Source organism: Xiphophorus hellerii, chromosome 3, assembly GCF_003331165.1.
Source record: "Xiphophorus hellerii strain 12219 chromosome 3, Xiphophorus_hellerii-4.1, whole genome shotgun sequence".
In the NCBI taxonomy this organism is placed as follows: domain Eukaryota; kingdom Metazoa; phylum Chordata; class Actinopteri; order Cyprinodontiformes; family Poeciliidae; genus Xiphophorus; species Xiphophorus hellerii.
Genome location: NC_045674.1, coordinates 26,594,129 through 26,610,852, shown reverse-complemented (window position 1 = coordinate 26,610,852; position 16,724 = coordinate 26,594,129). Strand labels below are relative to the sequence as shown.

Below are 16,724 nucleotides of genomic sequence, written 5' to 3'. Positions count from 1 at the left end.
TCAAAGGCATCAGCAGTTAAAAACGTGCTATCATCACGCCAGAGCAAACAAGTTTTCCACTACCCACCACTTGGCTCGCCCCTCTGAAAGCAGACCTAACTAACCCGATGAAATCTTAATGAACTCCAGAGCACAAGAAGCTCTCTGTGACACGGAGAACAACATTTACTTCATTCCCCTCCGTCGGCAATTCCCTTTTGGTGAGTTTTATATTAACACAATCTGGACGCATGACTGTGCGTCAGTGAAAATGAGTGCGCTGGTTTATTTTTCTCATTATAGCCTTTGTGAAAAGCAGCAGGTAAAAACAGGGGTGTGATCCACTCCTGGCTGCACGCTCACAAGCACAGATGAGGTGTTTAAGCCCAGCTCACCACAAACTCTTCGCTGTGAACTAAACGTCTGGCTATGTGCAGAGGACTGAAGTGATGTGTGTGCGTGGGCGTGCATTTGAGCATGTTTCTGCCCGTGTTGTGTTTTCAAGCAACACCACAGGCGAAAGTGTTTGTCTCCCGGACGGTAAGGTGATTTTGTGAAAATTCCATTCAGGATTGCATCGACTAATCAGCGTCGTCTGTGTTTTTCAATTTGTAACGCCTTAGCGAAGGTTACATCATCATGTGGGACAAATGAGGAGGAGACCGAAGAAAGGAGAAAGTCTCGGGGGGGCGGGGGAGAAAGACTGAAGAGACAGATGGGTACTTACAGTTTTGACAGAGTCCTTGTCAACCTTGGCTTCTGTCTCCCACAGATGATGGCCGTCTGTTGACACAATAAAAACAATATGAAGACATCTTAAACTTTTAGATTGTACAATCCAATAGACAATAACTAGTGGGTGGCTGACCCTTACCCTACTCCCTAACCTCTGACCCTAACCTAAATGTGCAGAAGACTGTTCCACAAGAAAATGATTGTCTTGGACATAAGATAAGTTTTAGCTTGTTTCTTAAGATGTGGACTTGCCTCTAGTCTTAACCCTAGGAGTAGAAAATAAGGATTTTATCCATTTTAATCAAACTCTCCTAGGACTATTATATTTTGTTGGGTTAACCCTAGAGTTATGGATACGTTTAAGCCAAAATCAACAAAGTTGCAAATCAGTAAAGGAATCTCAGTCATAGGGAGAGTTGTCTGTCTGTCCGTCCATCCATTCAGACCATGACAGTTTCTGCTTGACCCAGAGATCTGTCTTGATCATCCCACAACACTCCCAGTGAGGATAGATAGCCCCTTGTTGGCAAGTAACGCACATTACTTCAGGAATATACCCTGGCCTGCATAATCCTGGCAAAGTTAGCCATTTTCTGTGGTTGTCAAATCCTTAAAGTTTTCACACTGCTTCTTGCCTGACCCCTCTCATGAGACTAATATTCCATTGGAGACCCTATTAGATCCAGAAGCCGCAGACAGCATAGGAAGTGCTTAAGAATACGAACTGACACCATGTTGAGGTGTCAACTCTGTTGGGTGTGAGACAACCAGAATTGGCTTCTATTATGTAAGAAATGAAACCAACAATAACTTGCTTCTGCAAGTCTGTGTCCCTAAAGCATGCTCTCATATTTGATGTTTCGTGTCAGTTTAGATCATGAGTTTCTGTTTGCCGTTTTACTTTCCTGCAAAAAGCCAGAAGTCTTTTCTCCCTCTTCCCTTTATTTCCCCCCCTCATTTCCATCTTGTTGATGTAAAGAGGTTTCCCTCGCTGCTTTGAACTAAAACGTCCCTGTGAGCTACTGCAGCTGCTGCAGGCCTGTAAAGGCTCTGCTCACATTCTTTGAGTTTTCCTTGTGATTTCATGCCTCGCATTGTGTGAGCAGACGTTCTGGGCTCTGCTGGGGCAATCAGCGACGGTCTGCCGTGCAATTTCTGTTTTTATGTCCAGAACCCATGAGTCATCTGTCAAGAAGTGGCAGTGACACAGTCCGGCCTTTGTGTCAGTGACACACCATGTGAGGTAACAGCGTGGTTACTGCAGCGCGGCTGCTATGTGTTAGTGACAGAATGACCAGAGAGCCATGGTTGGAAACGCTGCACTTCGCATTAGGATCATAAAGACAAGAGGATCAGTGTCAGTTTCCAAAGTACTGCAATCAAAGATCCAGCAGATTCAACATAATCTAAAAAAAGTATTTTTTTTTTTAAGAGGACTATGTTTTTCACATTAAACCATGAGTGTAAAAGCAACGGGACTGCAGTCAAACTTGGACCGTTATTGTTGAGATGTGGTAGTGGGGGCGGGTGGTCAGCTTTATTGTTCTGAGAGAGAAAACCAGTTGATAGATCTTTCCAAAACGGCCATATTAAACACGGCAGACGACAAAAACAGACGGTGCACAGATTAGATAAGAACTTCCTATTGCGGAACTTGGTGAAACCAGATCTGCATATGGAAAAGTGTGCCTCGCTCTGATGAAGACGACGGGGAATAGCGGCGGGGTTTTGCCTGTCGGACAACTGTGGGGCGAACGAAAGACACGGCGCATGTGGCAGGTGAAAGAGAGGCACACATATATAACGTTGAGACGCCGAAATGAGCAGAGCAGGGCAATTAGAGAGAGCACAGACACAGGGAAGGTCATAACAAGGGAGAGAGGCAGACAGAGATGAGCATTCCTCATGTTACGTCTAGAGGAACCAAGAGGGAATCTCGGCCGCCTACGCTCTGGGAGACTCTCCAAGAGGGAAACCTTAGACTACAACGTCAATGCGAAGCTCCAGTCGTAAACATGTTTTTCAAACTCTTCATCTCTCTACCTCCCTGTTCATACCCCACCCCCCTTCACCCTTGCCTCTCCTTTTGTACCTCTAACTCACTTCGCCCGAGAAACGGTTGTTCAATGCTTTCTCGATCAAACCTGGAGCATCAGAAATGCTGCGGTCGGACGGTCGGAGCACGGCGTACGACCGATAACCACAGGACTTTCCATTCGCTCCTTCTTCCCTGCAACATCTGCAAAATGCTTCTGTTCCCGACAACACCTCCTCCTGCAACCAACCTCCACCCACGCGCAGTGTGCACAAACAGATGCAGACGCATGCGAATGTGCAACCACGATATCCTTCACCTTTGTTCTGGCTTTCAACTGAGATTACAGGAGGTGGCGAAGCACGAAACAACGGGGCGCCGAATGCAGAACGGCAGCTCTGTCCAGCTTTGTCCCTGACCAATTTTAGAGGACAAGTAAATGGACACACACACTCATGTTTTGAGGTTTGACACTTGAAAGGTAACCAGTCGTCTGTTTTCTTTTAAGTGATTCAGTTGAGTAAAGTAGGTCCACAAAGACTAAAACCAGACATCCTTGAAGGCACGCTCATGCTTTAAGCAATTAGACTTTGTAGGGGGGTGAGGCGTCTTTGACTCATCAGCTTCATCTCCTAACAACACCTCACCCAGGTTGTGAGCCTGGTGACAACCTGGCAACGCTGGTTGTTATAGCAACGCTCCCTCAAACAAAATCTCATTTGTCCTGTTTTCTTTGATTAACCTGGAAATCGATCAAGAGGTGGACCGGGTGCTCCATCTGGTCGAAATGAATAAAAGATCATTATATTGCAGATAAATATTTCAGACACACGCTCTGACTCATTGCTTCAGAGGGCCCGACAGCTGACTGGTGATATATTTAACCTCACAATGAACTTACAGTTTTCGACAGCCAGAGGTAAAATTGCTTTCGAAAAAGCACAGTTTTTGTGCGTGGCAGTCTTCAGCGACCAAAAAGAGTTCAGTTCAGGATATTTTGAGGATGGAAAATATGATTCACATGCCTAATTAGGGAGGTTTTCTCGTGAAACAACCCAGATGTATTTTGCAGCCATGCCCCCCCCCCTTTTTTTTTCTGTCTTTTTTCCAGATTGGATTTTAAGAAGCATTTCCCGCCCCCTTTCCTGTTTACATATCTTGAGTTTATTTTCCATTTTATTACCTTTCTACTGTTGCTGCTCCTCCTGCTGCTGCTCCTGCTGCTGCCTTGAATTAAAATGCTTCAGTAATTTTACACACACGCTCACTGCAAACACCTTGCCACCCGTGGAGGAGCGAAACCAGGAGGCCGGAGGGATTCCCTGGTGACTGATTGCAGAGATACAGCTGCGATCTCCTCCTAAGCACCTGGCTTCTACCAGTCTGAAACACTGGAGCAGTAGGAGAAATAAAGGTCTGTTTTGGATCCAGAGGGATCTGTATAGATTAATTCCTGACAGTGGCTTTATGATGGGTTTAGAGTCGGGAGGTCGGTTGTTGTAAAGTGTCTAACGAGAAAGGTGTGAGGTGACTTGACCTGAGTCCACGAAGGCTCAAGGAGACGGGGCTCAGGATGGCTTATCTGGGTAGAATGGGATACAAAGATCGTAAGACGCTTCGAATTGGCTAACAATCATAATATAAGTGGAGAATATTTTCAACTCGAAAGCGATTTCCATTAACCGTAGATTCGCGCAAATTGAAATTACGAAAAATAAATTGGCTTGATGGAAACAGGCCAGTTTCGAAAACCCTTTTTCTTTTTTTATTAAAAAAACAGACAGAGAGATGCTGCTGGAGCAAAAAATCTGATATGTGAAAACGTTTTTTACTTTGTCACATTTCTTCTCTTTCGTTTTATTTTTGTCTTTTATTTCTCTGTAGAAATAAATAATTTGGTCTAGGATGAGGTGGTTTGTCAGCTGAATAGAAATAAATGTATTTCATAAATTGAGCCATGTGATCAACAGCCGGACAATACTGCTGGTGGAAATGACAAAGAAGACAACAGGAAGTATTAGGAGGATGATGGTTTGGTTTTGTTTGCTTGGGACAGTGGCTGCACATGTGTGTCATTTTGAACGTGTTGATTCCATAGCTCTTCTGCAAAATCGCAGACTACAATTTCCCCAAAACGCCGCAAACGTAGCCACTCCCAAGAACAAACGGCTAATCCAGAAGAACCAGCAAGAGCTAACTGGCTGTAGCCTGAAGAGCGGAGATCAATAAAAGTGTAGATGCTAGCTTCTACATGGGCACTAAAACAGTTTCCACTCTGCGTACTAATGAATATTATGGCATATTTGGTGTTTGAACTATTAGAATAGGCAGTTATAAGCTTTTTTTAGGGAGTGGGAACACAAGTATTTTCAGAATCTAGCTATTCTTTAGCCTGTCAAAAAACAGCCCTTGTTCAGTTACTTGCTTTGTACAGAGGGTCTGCACGTTTGGCTATTGAGAAGCTGTTGCTGCTAAAGTTTAAAATTTTACCCAATCGCTAACATTTGTGTCCGTGTTGCATGTAATGTGCCAGCACGACACTATGAAGTCACCAGAAATCACCTGCGCTGCAATCATCCTCCACTGCAAAGAGAGAAGTACCGAGCCGAACCTGACGGTTATTATTACTAGGCCTTGAGAATGGTGTTATGACTGGCAGCCACATTGGTTTTGATACATTTTTTTTTTTTTAAATAATTAAAAAAATTCAAGGTCCGCTGCTGTAAAATCTGCCATAAAAACGCATTGATGTTTTTTTCACTTTAATTGAAAAAGTCTTTTTAAAAGTCTGGCTTCTCATTCGTGTGAAGCCACTATTATTTAGCAAGGTGGTTGCCCATGGCAACATTTGTCCAAGACCCACCACCATGTATAGATGCACCGCAGACAGCAGTGTTTACCAAGAATTAGTCCGGAATTAGCGTCGTAAATCATGCCCTGGTCAGTGCAGTCAGATGATGATGCCATAGCCGAGTCTAGACACACCAGATGTACAACACCTCAACCAGCTTGTCTGGTGTTTAGACTCGCCCCTGGTAGCTCCCCGAGTCGAATGTAAACAACCTTTACATGAACTCTAAAAAGTTCTTCCAGCAGGAAATCATGATAACTGAGTAACATTACAAAGATTGCTGCTGTGCTAACGCTACACAGCAAACAGCCTGAAGGAGTTGCGGAGAGGGACGGTCTTCACTCTGCTGCAGAACCAGGCTGTGTGGCGCTCCAGAGCTGCAGGCAACACTCCAATCCAACAGATTTAAAAACTATCCGGCTCACCAGGGAATTCCCTCCCCTCCCCTTTGAGTCAGAGAGCAGGCTTTCCCCGTCTCTCTCTCTCTCTCTTTCTCTCTCTTTCTCTCCCTCGCTCTGTTTATCTGTCTGTCTCTTATTTTCCCTGCCTCTAGCGCTCATTCCAGCTGTGGAAAGCGGGGCAGGCCAGAACACACACAGCAGTAGGTGTGCCAGGTATGTCTTCCTTCACCTGTGCCAGGAGGGCGGTTTGGACAAAGCTGGCACAAAACAAATAACAGCAACGCCGCGAAAGCCGAATCCAGCTCCACACAGCACACGCTGATGGAAAGTTTAATAAATGCGCAAGCTGTGGCTCCGCAGAAGAATTTCTTTTTCATTCCATAAAAGGGGAAAGTGGAGGAAGGGAGGGAGGGAGCGGCCGGGGGAGACGTCTTGATGAAAAAGCGACGAAACGGGGATTGCTTATATAGGAGCAGAAACAAAGACGTCAAGTCTGGATTTCTTTAGTTTGATCTGCCTGTTAGATTTATCTGATCTCAGTTTAACGCATCATCAAAAGATGAGTATGAATAAATTTGATGGAGAAAGCTCAAAATTCGCAGCAGGATATAGGCTCTCTCCTCACACACCTGGAAACAAACGGGCAGCCTTTCTATAGAGGCCCTTGCCTTTTTCTACCTTTTTCCTTCCTTATCCTTTCTCTCCAAGAGCTCGGGATCCGCTCTTTTCCGCTACTCCCCTCTGCAGGGAATCCTTCGGTGGATGACTCACTGACAACACTTCCTCCTGAACAACACAAACAGGCCTGCGGGCTAGCAGCTAGAGTGTGTGCTGGCGTACACAACGGCATCAGCAAAACAGATGCACATCCAGCAGAATCGGAGAGTTTGCATCAGTTATCCTGTGGGTGACGGAGGGGTGGGGTGGGGGGGGGGGAAGGCTGCGACGAGGACGGGTGGGACGCTTAAAGAGAAAGTAATTATTTTTCAAGCCGCATTAAAGGTTTTCCTGCAGCAGCAACAAGAATAGCTCAGTTTATTTGATACCGGGGGGATCTCATGAGGTTTAGGGGAGGACAGACAAACAACATAAAACCAAATACAAAGAAGGAAGGGATGTTTTATCGGCATAAAAAAGTTCCTCATTTTGATATTCCTTTGTCATGTCACAATGTCTTACAAAATAATTCATGACCATTGAATTTGAACTGAAGCAAAAAAAGAAATAAAAAAAAAAAAAAATTTGAAAAGTGTGGAGTGCATTTGAACAGACTCCACTTGAGTAAACAGTATTTTCGCCTTTTGGGATATGCCTCTAATTAGTCCCCCCCACTCCCCCTCCCCAGGATTCAACTGTGACCTTTGAGCAGCTTCACCACTAAATAATGTCGCCACCACTGTGTTGCACAATAGGGGCAACTGGTCACAGTTAGCTTTCCACCACACGAACAGGTGAAACTACGGGACGCCTGAAGGCAATCTGTTGCACTGGATTTTCTTTAGGTCGGCGTGTCACAATAAATGGAGATGAATACAAATGCACGCCACACTTTTAGGATTTTTATTTGTAAAATCTAAAAAAAAATAAAATAACATTCAATCAACAACAACAACAACAAAAAAATCAGCTAATACACAATATTTTCCAATATTCTTTGGAGCTACAAGCAGCAAAAAAATAGGTGAAACAGGTTGGGTCCACCGGATGTGATAAACAAAATTTGGTAGTAATTAGTTACTTTTACTCAGTTGGATTTACTTGAGTAACTTTAAAAAAATTTACTATGCTGTACTTTGTTTTTACTTTTACTTGAGCAAGTTTATTATGAAGTAATGCTTCTCTTAAGTGGGATTTCTGGATACTAAATCCACTCTGAGCAACTTCAGTGAATGAAGAACAACCTTATTTTAACCAAAAATTCACCAGACACTGACACACTCCCACAGTTTGCACTGAAGTTTCAAAAGTTTTACGTTGAAAGAAATTCATTTGGAAAACTTCAGTTTTATTTCAGCAAATAACGTTTTGAGAAATTCTTACTGTTGATAGAGAGCCAGTTGTGTAATTATTCTCAAAAGACTCGTGTCTATTTTAGACTGCTTCTTCCTTCAACCGCTAATTGTTAATGGGACAATTTCGTAAATGTTTCTGGTATTTTTAGAAAATCGGAGCATTTAAACAAAAAAAAACAAAATGCAAGCATTTATGATTCATAGTTGGCCCATTAGCACTAACGAGCTTTTGAGCTGCCTGTGATCTCGCTCTGACTCAACTTAGATGACTTTAACTGCGAAGGATTATTTGTGCACGTTGGACCGAGCCTTCCCCCCCAAAAGAATCCATCTGCTGCTTCGTAGGATCTGTGGAACATTCTGGAAGGTGTTTATTGGAGTCAATTTCGGAAAGTGAGCAGCCATTCTGACCTTCGATGGCAGCAGCAGTAAATGGCTGTCACCACTGTGGCAAAGGCAGTGATTGGTTTCTGTGCCTTCCGAGGGGTTTGGCTGCGCTCGAATGCGTGTGCCTCTTTGCGTGTAATGGTAACTGTCTGAGAGAAATAATCGTTGTGGTGCGACGCTTTCAAGGGCTCATTTAGTCATGAACTTTTCCAGGAGAAAATAAAACCAAACGTTACAGAGAGAAATGTGTAAACCAAGTCGACGGTGTTCTTTCAATCATTTTGATGGTGCTCCTCTGACGCAGAATGAAGGAAATCTTACTGTGAGACTTTTAAAAATAGGATTTTTTTTTTTTTTTTTTTTAGGTAAAATGCCAAAATGGTGGAAAAAATGTTTAGCCAAAAAGCTACATTTACTGACGTGCGTGGGCGTGTGTGTATAAGTCTGTAATGGGCTTTTTAACTCAGAGCAGGAGGTCATTAAAGTTTACATAAACGCGGCCTCAGTAGCAAACCGATAACCTTCCTTCTGATCTCTCTCTAGTCAACGCCGAGTCCAAAAACAAAACCACTGAGCTATCAACAGCAGACCAAAGCTTGGGGATCCCAGCAGAGACAAACTCCACACCGGCTAATGTCTTTAGCAGGTATCGAGGATAGAGGTAAGAAAAACTGAATATTGAGGAGGGAAAACAGAAGAACAGAAGGAAACGGGGCAGAAGTAAGAAGAGTGGGTGAAAGACAGGAAACACAATCCTAGAAGGGGGTCACAGGGCTCAGACAGCAGGGCATGTATGAAGGGTTTCTCCTCTGGGGACTCCCCATCCCTCCATCCCACCCACTCCATGACTGAGTCAATCCAGGAAGAAGGAGAGCCCACATTACCAACATCCAACCCCTTCCTCTCAACACATCACGACTTCCTTATTTTAACCCCAGATTCTCCAGAGTCGACCTTTCAAACAGGGAAAAGCTACAAGAATCTTCAAATAACGAAAGTTACAAGTTTTGCAAACTGTTTTCTAAATGTAAAATCTCCCTAAAGTGCTGAAATAACTTTACATGTTAATTATGTGTATTTTATATACAATATAAAAAGTTTTGTTGTATTTTTCTGAAGAGAGGTGTTGTTGTTGTGCTGCTGCTGCATGTTTGACATAAGTTGAGAAAGGTGTGTGTGCGTGCGGGCGTGGGTGTGTGGGTGCATCTAGCTAAGTGTTATCTGAGGTGTATGCAGACACCTATCTGCCCTACCCCGAAAAGCAAAAACAGCTGTTAAAAACAGAAAATAGCAACTAGAACAAATTTTCCGCCATTGCTTTGGCGCCCATTCTAACATGGCGCCCCATGTAGTTCATACCCACGTTTTGTGCCACAGTGTGAGAGGGCTGGGCATTTTGAATATTATTGTTTGTTAGTTTGTTTTCAGTTGCAAAAAGCTATCTATTTTTCATCTTTACCTGCACAACAATGGGCTGAGCAGACGATAAACATAAAAGGAGTCTCACAGGTTTGCCTGATTAAAACAAAAAAAGTGTGCAATAGTTCATGTTTTTGGGTTAATTATCTTTTCTTTGTGTGTCTGTATATTCCCAAACAGAAAATGGCAAAAACCTTTCTTTATTTATCCAGGTTTTAAAAATATGACTGCACCAATGTTTACTTTTCAGTGGCAGTCTCCTGATCTTTGTGGTCCTTCTTACTATCGGATTAAAATAAAAGCAAGAACAATATGACGTGCTAAAAGATGAACATATTTTTCACGTCCGAATCTTTTTCGGTTAAAACGCCGGTGAGCCAAATCTTGATCAGTTTTTTTTTAATTGCGATGGAGGGCTGTGGACACCGCTGGCTTAGAGGAACTGTGTAAATGTGGTCACTCATTTGAATTCCTCATCAGGAACAAACCAATAATTTCCTGACTGATTATGAAAAATCAAATTTGAGAAAGGGCCTAGCGGTGAAAGTCGAGGCCTTTGAAGTCGAGATTATGCCAGTGAGTACAAGTTTAATTTGATTTTCTTTTTGGGCGCAATCAAAGCAGTGTTCGTGATCATCAGTCAGTCATACACAAACTTCGATTCTAATCGTTCCCTCCACCCACGGCGTTGAGGGGGGAAAAAAAAGAGAAAGGAGAAACAAAAAGGAACAGCCGCTCTTTGCCAGACATTCACCCCAGTTGCTCTTCGCCACAGCTGGCAGAGTGAGTGGAAGGGTTAACTGTCAGGAGCCGGGGCAGTAAGTGAAGACAGAACAGCACGGCAAAAAGGAAAAGTGAGAAAAAGAGATATTGCACATGCCCTGGTCGTGATTCATTCCTCTACTTGTGGCGAGGACCAAAGAACAGGCAATGGAAACTTCAGCAAATGTAAATACGCTTTGGTTAAAAATATAGTGGCCTAATGCGCACCACATGTTGCTTTCTGGCAAGTCCTGCTCTATTTTGACGGGAAGAAAGACTTGAAAAAACACAACTGAGAAGGAAAAGGGCAGAGACATTTGAAAGAGATATTAGAGAAAGGGGGGAAATTAAAATGCAGGGAACACACAGTATGGGGAAGGTTCGCGTCCAGTTTTTACCCTGTGCCTTCTCCACGAACACCACCTTGGACTCGGGGAGGAAGTTGAGGCCGCCGAGGAGCATCATTTTGCCTCCGGTGGTGGGATAGCTCTCCACGCTCTGCTTCTCCACCAAGGGAAGCTCCTGAGCTGAGCGCTGAGCTACAGAGACACACACACGCACACACACACACCTTTCAGGATTGAGTTCAAGTCCACGTGAACACACTTATAGATCACAATCTACTCTGAGAAGAGCATGACCAGGACACGGCCTGTAAAACAGCAGCTTTTCATTAAGAAAACTGGCTTATCAAATTTATTACGATGATTTCATGACCTCTTGCGAAGAGGTTTTCAGCCAACAGCTGCTTTTTTTTTTTTTTTTAAAGCCGTAGAATAATTCAGAAGAATACGTTCACGGTCAGATCTTCGCTTCATTATTTCCATCCAGCAGCCCGTGGCCAACCACCTGTCTCTGCTTTCACTGAAATGAGGCGAGCTGGGGGTACCTCTGACCTCTGGAATACACCGACGGGAATCACAGCCAGCCGATTGAACCGAGTGCTAATTATCACGTAGATGTGGGTTTCGCTTAGGAATTTACTTTTTCTAAAGATCTTAAGGCCCCAACCCTCAAAATGCTCAGGAATGAAGTTCCGTTGGAAGCCCAACCGCGAGCTATAACGTCAGCGGCGTCTCGTTTCGATTAGTTTCTCGGGTGCCGATCGCACAGCATGTACGCACAGGAGTGAGTGACGAAGAAACAGAAGTTCCTCACAATGAAATCGTTCAACCGCGCCAAAACTGGGGCTGGCAAGTGACCTTCGAAGGACCTTCGCTAATGGGGAGCTTTTACCACAACGACTTGGGCATTCATAAAATGTTAATTTGATAAAGGTAACATGTGTTTGGCACGACGAACAATGCATCTTTTTTTTTTTTCCTCCCTCCTCTATGAATTCCTTTGATTGTATAAAACCTTATTGGGTCCAGAGGTACTGAATTTGTTCCAGTAGGTAATAAAACAATGGCTCGTTTTATTGCATTGCAACAACAGATCCCACTTTTTTCCTAAATGGAAAGCTATTGGTAGAGATTTCTTTGTTTGTTTTCTGTGTGTGTGTGTGTGTGTTAAAGACTCGGACTTACAGCATTCAATGGGGTTTGAGGCGACTTGCAGGGACACCGTCCTGCCGTTGGGCTGGTTGATGTGCACACGAAACACCAATCGCACGCGGGTGTTTTTCCGACCGATGTCCGTCTCCCCTTTGCGCAGTTCGATGTCGGAATTGCGCAGCTTCAGGATTCCTGCGCAGTCGATTCTAGAGGAGAGGGAAGAGGGCGGAAAGAAAATCTGAGTATTAATTCATGCGCTTTGCTGTCAGTATGGAAGCATGAGGTTCACTAGTTTTCACTTTTCTTCTCTTCCGGCTCTTATGAATGCATAATTTTGCACTTTTTAAATGACCAGACTCCTCCTCCCCAGACATTTTACCGTGTTACAACCACAAACGTCAGTGTGTCTAACTGGCATTTTATTTGACAGACCAACTCAAAGTAGAACGTAGAATAAAATAAAGTGACAAAGGGTTTCTGCATTTTTCACAAATCCAAATCTGAAAAGTGACACCTCCATTTGTACTTTGCTATCCTAAGCCAATACTTTGTTGAACTATTACGAAGCCAAGTATTACAAAGTTTCACCAATCTGGAGACTCAAATATTGGTTATTCTTATTTTCAAAGGTCACATTTCACATCATTTCACAAGGTGACATTTCACATCAATTTTCAAGTCTTGCCACAGACAACACTGATTGGACAAAAGTCTGGACTTCAACTGGGCCAACTCATAAAGTTCTTCGATGTAAACCATCCCATCGTAGTTCCGGTTTCAGGGTTTGTGTTGTGTTTCGCTCAATCCGTCTTTCCATCAACTCTAAGTGTTGCTGTTGTTGGTAAAGACAATGAACCCTGTAAAATGATGCTGCCACCGCCATGTTTTAGAGTGGAAAATGGCATTTTCAGTGATGATGTACAGTGTTAGCTTTCCACCACACGTAGCATTTTCTACATAGGCCAACATATCCTAAGAACTTGTTCTTTTCTTTTCATTTTTGGTCTGTGATGGAAAATCCCAATAAAGCATACACAAGTTAATGGATCTAATGTGACACAATGTGGAAAAAGTACAGAGGGTGTGACAAATTTTTAAGCAAAACTCTACAGCAGCAGTTGAAATGTAATAAAATTGTTCATTTAGAGCAATTTTCATACTATAAGGTAATTTTGGCGTTAGTGTTTCAGTTTATTTGAATGGTTTATCTCATGTTCTAAGCATCGATAGGGAGATCATCATCAGAAGCCAGTATCACTTTTGTAATTTCAGGCCATTGAATTCATTCATTCTGCATATATAATCATTTCCACATGCAGCAGCAGACCATTCCCTCAGCTGTCTGTCTATATTTATTTCGCTTTACAATTTGGGAGGTAAAGAGCTAAAGTTTCTCACCTTCTTTTTGGAAGGGGAAAAAAAAACGGTTTTCTTGCCGGCATTTATAAATTGAAATATAACTAATCCGGCTGGTAAAAAGGGAGGGAAAACAAATGGGATATGCTCTGGCATTTTACTTGTGTTAAGTGGTAGATTTTCGGGCAGTACTCCTGGAACATGGCAAATGTCAGGGTTTGCACCACTTTTTTTTTTTCTCCGTGCTTTTGGTTTGCACAACACGATCAAGGAAAAAACTGAAAGGAGCAGTCTAGACAACCACTACTTATCAGATTTACACAATCTGGTGCTCGTTACCATATAACATCAGCCCCAGCTTTAAAATCAAGTGTCTTTTTCTTCGCTTATAGAAACTAATGAGGAAATTACATCTTAACTAATCGAATAGAAATTAAGAGAGAGGTTAAAAGCAACTACAAATTCTCACAAAAAAAACAAAAAACAGTCAGACAATCTCTCTGGGTTTTCGGATTAAGTTGAAGCTGCGTCGGTTCGGTTAGCTTTAGTGCACCAACAGACTGTTTTTTAGTTTTGTTTTTTCCAAGAGGAAAGAAGGAAAACCGAAGCCGTCTGAAATTACAGCTTGCTGCCTTCTGCATCCCACACAACAAGCAAATTATCGCCGGCAGATAGAAAAGAAAAAAAAAAAAAGCTGTCTGATGGAGGTGGCTGGTAAACATCTCAGTGGAAAAAGGCAGTTAAAGCCTTTCTTCATATCTGTCAGAGGAAAGCAGAGGAAACTTTCACTCCTCTGCTTTCGGCCTGAGTGTGAACGTCAAAGAGGAAAAGAAACTTCCTCTTCAGAAGCCCCCCTTTTTTTTTTTTTTGTTCTTACTTTATTGTTAATCAAACCAGAGGAGGCACATTAACTCGAACAAATAAGCAGTGCATGGAAGTGTGTGAGTTTAAGAAGAATATTGTGGTTCTGTTGGGACGTGACACGTGGAACTAATACCAGAAAATGCTTTAAGGATTAAACTACCTGTCCTCATTTTTTTCAACATGTTTTTAGAAGAAAAAAAACCCACAATATGTAAGTAGAGTAGACTTAGTAGAGTAGAGTCCTCTACCCTGGACCGGACGTTAAATAAGGTCCGATCCAATTACCAATGGGTAATCCCTAACACAGGGTTCCGGGAACAAGTCCAAAAGATATCCCCTGCTGCCTTGTCTGAAAGGAGCCTCTGGAAAAGAGCTGCTTTCCGGACACAACGTCGAGTTCTGCTTTGACTTCCTCCCATGTCCAAAAACATGGATGTCTGACTCTAAGCTGTCCACAGAAGAGTGTCCGTCTCCAACAAGTTCTAACGTCCAGGAGGGCATTTTCACCAACACTTCAGGTTATAAGTGCTAAGTAGTATGCATGCAAAATAAGGCTCTTGTCTCTATTACTTTTTGATTTTGTGCAGACAACACCCTGTGAAATCACTTCACTCTTGATCCGTCCTGATCGGAAACTAAGAATCAGAGTATCAGTGCAGTCAGTGGAAGAAAATAAAAGATTCCAGAAGCGCAGTGGGTTTTTTTATGTCTGGACATCTCTGTGGTGTATTCAGGTTGCTAGTGAATCGGATATCCTAAGTGGAAAACCGAATACATAATAATAAAGTGTGTTGTTTCTTCACAGTTATGATAAATCACATCAGAAAATACATATGGAGACTGGTGTTTATAACCAAGCTAATTTTAGATATATCACCTTGTGAAGAGCTTAAAATATTAACCTTGTAATCAATGTGTGGTGTAATATATATAAAATACAGTTTAACTGCAGAGCTGTGTAATTCTGACTGCTCTCTCTCACACGTAATAAAACTTTAACTCTGTTTCATATTTAAATAATTAATGGTTACTACTGAAAGTTTCCTGTAGGCTCCTGTAGAGTTAGAATAAATGAACGATTTAACAATAACATAATTGATTTGACATAATGGCACATCAGAGCTTTTTGCTCTCAGATATTAAGTTTTGACTCTGACGTCTCATAAACGGGCGGATTTTACTATGTTGTGGATTTCAGGTTATGAGGAGTTGCTCTACAACCTTCGACTGTTTTAGAGAATTGCTGATTTTATTTTGCTGTGAATATTCCATCTGTTTCAATTTTGTGAGAACGTGCATTTAAAAATAATAATAAGTGAAATGAGATTTAGCTGAAATCTCATATTAGAGTTTTATAAAATGGGTAAATGGAAACTGGTGAGGAAATTTGTGTGCCAGAATTCACCAGCAAGTTTCTTCAGCTTTTTCTGAAACATCTTAAATATACCATTTTTGCAGCTGCATTTGCGCCCCTAAAAATGCCACCAAATGTGAAAAAAAGAAAAAGAAACGCAAAGCAATGAAAGCTGTCATTTAAAAGTACAGCCCACTTTATAATCTTCATGGTCATTGGTAATATGTATATTGGTAATATATATAATTTGTGAATGTTTGATTTGTTTGGCCAGAAGATGGTTTGACGTGTCAATCAACAGGCATTTCATAATTGACTTAGATATTACTTAATAAAACATTCAGATTATGAGTCTGTATGTGAGGATTTATCCAGTAAAAAATATACTCACATTAATTCTCAATACTGTAGTGGTTCTGACAGTAACAGCATGTTAAATGGGCAGTATTTATTATTTTTTTTCCAACACACTTGTTACTTTGGTAAGAATGTTTCGGCACATTTATCTTGCTGTCATATATTAACACACTAGCTGACATTAATGTAGTCGAAGCACTTCATACGGGTGGAATGGTGACTGTATCCTGACCTTTGCAGTCCCTGTTTATACATGTCGGCCAGAGTTAGTCAACCATGAACTGTGTCGGCCTTAAAAACTGTGAAACCTCAAGAGGTTGAAAGGACAGAGGCCTATTTAGAAATATGCGCCGTAATGATCACGCGTTGTGTTTGTATGGCTAAAGCCATAAAAGATGGCGCCAAAGGGAGAAAAAGGAAACTAAACAAAACATTGAGTTTTTACGCAAGGACAACTTCAAAAAGAAATGTGGAGAAAAGGTTGGTTAGCGACGGAGTCTCAAAGCACTCACATGGCTCTCATGTTGTTTTCTGGCAGCAGAGGGATCTCCAGCATCTTGGTGTTGGATTGCATGACTTCGTGGCTGGCAGTGGAGACGGTTTTGCCGGTGATCCGGTGGACCTGGTAGAAGGCATGCGGTCGCAGGAGGCGATCGTCTGCGGTCCCGATGAAAAGCTGCAGGGTGAGCGGCTCGCTTTCCATGTAGCCGTAAAGC

The 16,724-nt window shown here is 42.4% G+C and overlaps 1 protein-coding gene across 3 annotated transcripts in view; it reads right to left on the bottom strand.

Annotated features, from left to right (window-relative positions):
* nfatc1 (nuclear factor of activated T cells 1) overlaps positions 1 to 16,724 on the bottom strand; it is a 73,087-nt gene that overhangs the window by 36,916 nt on the left and 19,447 nt on the right. For all 3 annotated transcript variants that reach the window (XM_032559336.1, XM_032559338.1, XM_032559337.1), the window contains exons 4-7: positions 16,521 to 16,723; positions 12,111 to 12,283; positions 10,980 to 11,120; positions 707 to 762 (exon numbers count right to left, since the gene is read on the bottom strand). In XM_032559336.1, the coding sequence (XP_032415227.1) occupies positions 707 to 762; positions 10,980 to 11,120; positions 12,111 to 12,283; positions 16,521 to 16,723 (573 nt within the window). The remainder of the gene's footprint in view (positions 1 to 706; positions 763 to 10,979; positions 11,121 to 12,110; positions 12,284 to 16,520; position 16,724) is intronic.